General features: G+C 56.5%; 1 protein-coding gene across 1 annotated transcript in view; it reads left to right on the top strand.

Annotated features, from left to right (window-relative positions):
* Positions 1 to 6,979: 6,979 nt before the first annotated feature.
* The window catches only part of SELENON (selenoprotein N), a 14,070-nt gene continuing 13,921 nt past the window's right edge, over positions 6,980 to 7,128 (top strand). The window contains 1 exon segment of the mRNA XM_007459304.1: positions 6,980 to 7,128. Coding sequence (XP_007459366.1) covers positions 6,980 to 7,128 — 149 coding nt within the window.

Genomic DNA, 7,128 nt, shown 5'->3' with positions numbered 1-7,128 from the left:
GCCCCGGGCAACGATGGTGGCAGCCAGGCTAGTGATGCTGAGAATAAAGCAGTGCATGTGGGCAGAGTCCCAGGGGCCGTCCTGACCCCAGGAAACAAATCTCTCTCTGCCTGGACAGCATGAGAGTCTAGCCAAAGGCTGTCGTGACCCCTACAATCAATCTATTTTCTGGCTAATCACAGCCCCAGCCCCGCGCCTGTGAGTCCAGCCAAAGCCACTCAGCATTCCAAGGCTCGGCCACATTTGTGGCCACATACAGCTGCTGTGGCCACACAGGCCAAAGGGCTCTTCTCTCTCCTTTGAGATCTCATTGAATCTGGTGGCTTTAGATGTCATCCAGAGGCTGGGGATTCCCAAGTCTCTAGCCCAGGCATTGCCCCCCTGCAGCTCCAGACTCCCACACACTGCCTCCTTGACAGCTTCATGCTTTGCTCCACACGGGCAGCTGAGGCATCTCCACGCTGCAGCCCCAACCCAGCTCCCCCCAGCCCGGGCCTCTCAGGCTTCCCCGCCTCAGGAATGGCACCACCATCTACCCCAGCTCAAGCCCAAACCAATGCTTGTCTTTGCTCTCACCGCCCTCCTCTGACCCATCAGCAAGCCCTGTCTCTCATCAGCTGCCACATCGTTGGCTGCATCCTCCCACCTCTCTCCAGGTGCCCAGGCCCTGACATCTAAGGGCTGGGAGCTGAACGAGCCTCCTGTCTCCCTCTTTCCACTCTTGCTCCCCTCAGTCTATCCTTTACCCAGAAACCAGAAAGGTCTTTTTAAAAATGCTTTACTGCGGACTTCCCTGGTGGCGCAGTGGCTAAGAATCCGCCTGTCAGCATCCTGGAGGCCCCTAAGATATGTCCGTCCCTTGTAGGGCGGCCGGCTCATCCCAGCTGGCCTGGGACTTTGCAGCTGTTCATAGTGAGTGACCCTCAGTCCTGGGCAAACTGGGAGGTTGACCCCAACCCCTAGTTCTCTCCGTGGCCACAGTTCAAAACAGACACGAGGAGCAGAGCGTGGGGCTGTTAACTCTGCACCATCTTCCTGTGCCTGACACTGTTTAAAGGCCCCCAAATGTCAGATTCATTTTCTGTAGCTTGTGTGGAACTTGGCTGTCTTTGCATTTGAAACTCTCAGCTTCCAGTCCTGAATGAGCAACAGGATCGCGGGGAGGGTGGTTTTATAAAAAGGAAAAATTCTTCTGGATTTGGCATTTAATGCTTAGCACTCCAAACATCCCAGAGAGGAAAACTCAGCTAGTGCTCGCTGAGTCCGGTGATTCTCATCCCTGACTGTGCATCAGAATCGCTGGTGCACTTGGGAAAAACGCTCCAAACCAACTGGGGTGGGGGTCGGGCTGGGCTCTGGTCTCTATTCAAAGGCCCCGGGCAACGATGGTGGCAGCCAGGCTAGTGATGCTGAGAATAAAGCAGTGCATGTGGGCAGAGTCCCAGGGGCCGTCCTGACCCCAGGAAACAAATCTCTCTCTGCCTGGACAGCATGAGAGTCTAGCCAAAGGCTGTCGTGACCCCTACAATCAATCTATTTTCTGGCTAATCACAGCCCCAGCCCCGCGCCTGTGAGTCCAGCCAAAGCCACTCAGCATTCCAAGGCTCGGCCACATTTGTGGCCACATACAGCTGCTGTGGCCACACAGGCCAAAGGGCTCTTCTCTCTCCTTTGAGATCTCATTGAATCTGGTGGCTTTAGATGTCATCCAGAGGCTGGGGATTCCCAAGTCTCTAGCCCAGGCATTGCCCCCCTGCAGCTCCAGACTCCCACACACTGCCTCCTTGACAGCTTCATGCTTTGCTCCACACGGGCAGCTGAGGCATCTCCACGCTGCAGCCCCAACCCAGCTCCCCCCAGCCCGGGCCTCTCAGGCTTCCCCGCCTCAGGAATGGCACCACCATCTACCCCAGCTCAAGCCCAAACCAATGCTTGTCTTTGCTCTCACCGCCCTCCTCTGACCCATCAGCAAGCCCTGTCTCTCATCAGCTGCCACATCGTTGGCTGCATCCTCCCACCTCTCTCCAGGTGCCCAGGCCCTGACATCTAAGGGCTGGGAGCTGAACGAGCCTCCTGTCTCCCTCTTTCCACTCTTGCTCCCCTCAGTCTATCCTTTACCCAGAAACCAGAAAGGTCTTTTTAAAAATGCTTTACTGCGGACTTCCCTGGTGGCGCAGTGGCTAAGAATCCGCCTGTCAGTGCAGGGGACACAGGTTCGAGCCCTGGTCCGGGAAGATCTCACATGCCGTGGAGCAACTAAGCCCGTGTGCCACAACTACTGAGCCCGCGCACCACAACTACTGAAGCCCACGTGCCTAGAGCCCGTGCTCCACAACAAGAGAAGCCACCGCAGTGAGAAGCACGGGCACTGCAACAAAGAGTAGCACCCGCTCGCCGCAACTAGAGAAAGCCCCCACGCAGCAACAAAGACCCTACGCAGCCAAATATAAATAAATAAAAATTTTTTTAATGCTCTATTGGTTTATAATTTATATGCCATAAAATTCACCCATTTAGAGCAGACAATTCATGTTTTTTAGTATATTCACAGAGTTGTACAACCATCACCATAATCTAATTTTAGAACATTTCATACCCCCAAAAGAAGCCTTGTAGCCCTCAGCTGACACTCCCCATCCTCTCTCCTCCCCTTCCACACTCCAGCCTCAGGCAACCACTAATGTACTTTCGGTCTCTGTAGATCTACCCATTCTGGACACTTCACATAAATGGAATCATACAGTATGTGGTCTCTGGGTCTGCCTTCTTTCATTCAGTTCTTTCATTCAGTATAATGTTTTTGAGGTTTGTTCACACTGTAACACACATCAGCGCTTCAATTCTTTTAATTGAATAATACCCATTGTATGGCTGTACCACATTTTGTTTATCCACTCATGAATCGAAATCTGGGTTGTTTCTCTTTTTTGGCTACTAGAAAGGTCTTTTTAAAAACAAATCACATGTCACTCCCCTGCTTAAAACCTTATGATGGTCTCCCATCACATCTAAGTGAAACTTGTTGCCATGGCCTGCAAGCTCCTTGATGACATGGCCCCAGCCTCTGTCCCCAAGCTTTTCTCCGGTCACTCTCCCAATAACTCCCTCTGCCTTCTTCATGCTTCTTGCACACACCAAGCTTGTTTCTACCCTTGGGCTTTTGCCCAGAAGAGGAAGGGGCATCCCAGGCAGGAAGGGGAAACTTGTTTCCTCTTCCCTCTGCCTGGGATGCCCTTTCCTCTGTTCTCCACAGAGCTGGCCTCTTCTGTTCACTCAGGTTGCAAGGTAAGTGTTACCTCCTAACTGAGGTCACCTACCCCCACCTGTGTCACACTCTGTAGCACCTTGTTTTACCCCTTCGTGCTCACCATTATCCGAAATTATCTTCTCTGTATGTTCATCACCTCTCTGCTCCTACTAGAATATTTAGCTCCAAGGGAGGTAGTACCCTGTCTGTCGTCTTCACTACTGTGCTCCTGGGACGTAGCATAGCTGCCGGCACAGAGTAGATACTGAGTTTGTTGAGAGGCCCACGGGGTCCAGACAGGTAAAGCCACTCCTGCAGTGGCACCAGAAGCCTCAGTTTTCTCAAGTGACACTTTGCTCCCATTTGGAATGCCGGTCCTATTACTGACTGCCAAGATGTTAGTGCTGGGTCTGAGGCGAATCACCCCTCTGACTCTCCAAGGTCTCAGACGATAGGGGAGAAACACAGAGCCACATGGCTCTCGCTACCCCCCAACCTCACTCCCACCCCCACCGGTTTATCATCTCAGTAGAGCTAGTGTAGAAAATCCTAATTTCGTCTTACAGCCTGGAGAGTGGCGGAGCCTCCTGCCGGAGAGAGACCCGTTCCTGGCGAGCTAACCCCCGGGAGACAGGAAGCAGGAAACAAGAGGATGCTTCCAGAAAGCAGGCAGGTGTGGTTGTGTGTGTGAGAGAGAAAGAACCACGGCCAGGGTTTGAGGCAGTGACCCTGCCACCAAGGCTACAGCCAGGCCCGGCCCTCCCTCCTCTTCCAGTGGGCGGGTGGGGTTTGGGGAGTTCCGGCTCATGGAAGCGGAACTCCTGTGCCTCGAGGCAGAAGCAGGGACACCGTGGGCAGGGAGCCGCCCTCAGCAGTCTGAAGGCGCCTGGAGGTGCAACGTTCCTCCCTTCTGGTGACTGCATTGTCTCCAGGACGAAGCCCAAGATTTCCACATGCTGGGTGGAGCCCACTCTGTCTTTCCTGCATCCTCTCCCTTCACACCACCCTCAATCCCTCTGCCCAGAACCACTGGACTATGTCCTCACAATCCCATGGACGTGCCCCCAGGCCTTTGCCTCTGTTCTTCCAGTCCCTGGAATGCTCTTCCCAGGGCTCCAGCTGGTGACCTCCTGAACTCAGGCCCGCCTGGACTTCTACTCTGTGAAGCCTCTCCTGACCCCTGTCGACAGTCAGGGGGACCCTCCCCTGTGTACATCCCTCTTGCCGAGCACTCACCTCCAGGCAGTCAGCGTATCCCTGGAGGATACTTGTCTAGAAGACCAGACTCCACTTTCCTCTCTGATGGATCCCCAATGCCATAACAGAGCACAGAAGACCCTCAATAACTATGTGTTGAATGGGTGAATGAGTGATGCCCCTGCTAATCAGTGAGCTCCTCAAGGACATGGCCAACGTGCCACTTACCTTGGTGCAGTTTCCAATTGCTGCTACTACCAAATACCACCCTTGCCCTCTCAGGGGCCAGAGACAAGGTGCCAAAGAGCTCCTGTAGGGCGCTGGCCACAACTGCCCCGCTGGCCCAATCTTTCAAGGCTCTGCCCTGCTGTGCCCTGGCCCTTGGTTTGGAGGCAAGCCCTCCTAGGAACACAAGGACACCAAGCCCTGCTCCAGTGCCAAGGCCCAGAGCTGACATCTCCCCAGAGCTGGGTCCCAAGATTGACCCTTTTCCCAGAGGCTCGCTGACCTGATTCAAACCCTGCAAGCCCACCCCTCCCCTCCAGAAACCCCCTGAAGCTTTGAGACACACGCCCCTCCCAATCTCAGCCACATCTCTCCAGCCCCGGGCCACCGAGACCAGTGGGGTGTCTGTGTCTTTAACAAAAAGCAAGTGTAAGAAGTCAAACTAACCCGGCAAAGAAAACTTCCCTCATTTATTTTCCAGGGGCCTTGGCTCATCAATCTTCCCGCCTAACCTGCTCTGCACTCTGTTAGCTTTGCTTCCTGATAGAATGGAATTAGCATCTGTCGTATGCAAGGTGTCCCCAAACATTAGCAGTAATGAGTTGGAAGTGGCACAGTTGGATGCCTTCGGAAGCCAACACTAGATGTCAGGCCCTCAATGGGTCCCTTCGAGGATATGGGGCCAGAGCTGAGCCGAGGGTCCACAACTCTTGGTCCCTGGGAGGCAAATCACCCAAAAGACATGGGAGTGCCCACGATGTGCTGGGTCGTGCATGGGCACTGGGAAGGCAGGGCCCTGCCCACCTGGCTGGTTACCCATGAAGGACAGAAGTGGTCGTAGAGACCAGCCCCTCCCCGCACTCAGTCGTTTGGACCATCCCCTGGGAGGCAGCATGGCAAGAGATTTGGACTCAGATAGACCTGAGTGCCAGGGCTAAGGCTCCTCAATTTTATTTTACGATGATGATGATGATGGTGATGATGATGATGATGTCCTTGCCTCACAGCTTGCGGGATCTTAGTTCCCCAATCAGGGATCGAACCTGGGCCCCAGCAGTGAAAATGCGGAGTCCTAACCACTGGACTGCCGGAGAATTCCCAGGCTCCTCAATTTTAAAATGAGACAAACAAACCTCACGTCACTGTGTGGCTTGAGGACAAAATGAGATGGCATGAATCTCCCAGCACCAAGGCCAGCACATAGTGGGTGCTCAGTACCTTTTAACCACCCCCTGACATCCCAGACCTGGGAGGTGCACGTGCAGCACCGCTGCTCCCCTGGGCTGGGGGTTCTTGTCTAGAGGCTTTGGCAGCTGCTGCCCTCTCGTGGGAAATGCACGCAAAGCCATCCCCGGCCTCCTGGGGCCTTGATATAACGGAAGAGAGGCCGAGGGGAACCAAGGTTTCTGGGGACTTGAAAGAACTTCCTCAGACTCCACTCGCCTCTATTCCCAAGGCCCTCCTCCAAGTGTTGTTCTCCGGAAAAACCACTCCTCTGGCCAGGGCAGGTCCAGCAGGGGAGAGCGGGTAACTCACAGCCGGTCTTGCCTTGCGCCTGGGAACTACCACCCCTGCCAACCCGGGTATTTCATCTTCCCCACAACCCACAGAAGGGCCTCTTTGAATCCTCCTTATAGGCGAGGAAACTTTGGCCCCGCGGGTGAGGGTTCAGGGCTGCACCACCTGTGTTGGCCTTAATCAGGTAGCTCCCATCCCTGATGAACTGGCAGTGGTGGCCTTCCAGCCGGACCATGAAGGGAATAGGGAGGGTTGAACTTCGGAGCTTTTCTGTTTCTAGATGACTGAAGACCTTTTAGCCAGCAGGTGGGATAAGGGTGGAGAGTGGGGTGCCCGGCGGCCGCTGGAGGACGGCAGTGCCCTTCTCTGGCCTCCCTCACATCTGCCAAGAAAGGTGGACACAGGCCTGGCGGCCCCTGGGCCCCCTCCCAGGGAAAGCTTCGGCTGTGCGGGTCCTCCCCACCCCGGCCCAGCCCCTCCTTCTCCCAGTCCTCCGCCTGGAAGGGCTCCCGGCTCCGCGAGGCAAGATGAGACGCGGAGGCCCGGTTTCGTTTTGGGAGACCAAGTACAAGAAGGAGGCACCGACCGGCAGGAAGGGGCCTGTGGAGCAGGGGTCCCGGCGCCCCCTTACGGACTCCTGCGCCCACTGAACCCGCTGTGCGCCGGACCCCGCGCCCCAGCCCGCCCCGCCCCGGCGCCCAGGCCCGCCCCCGGCCCCGCCCGCGCCCGCCCCCGCGCCGCCGCGGGTCAGCGTCCCCGGCCGCCAGTCCGGGGCCGCCGCGAGCCGCCGCCATGGGCCGGGCCCGGTCGGGCGAGTGCGAGCCGTCCAGCCCCGGCCCCGCCGCGCCGCCCGCGGCCGCGCCGCGCCGCGCCCGCGCCCTGGCGCTACTCGGAGCGCTCCTCGCCGCCGCCGCCGCGGCCGCCGCCGCCCGGGCCTTCGC

This window comes from Lipotes vexillifer, unplaced genomic scaffold (assembly GCF_000442215.2).
Source record: "Lipotes vexillifer unplaced genomic scaffold, Lipotes_vexillifer_v1.1 scaffold496, whole genome shotgun sequence".
NCBI classification, from domain to species: Eukaryota; Metazoa; Chordata; class Mammalia; order Artiodactyla; family Lipotidae; genus Lipotes; species Lipotes vexillifer.
Note: the sequence above shows the minus strand (reverse complement) of the source record. Positions and strands in the feature narration are given on the sequence as shown.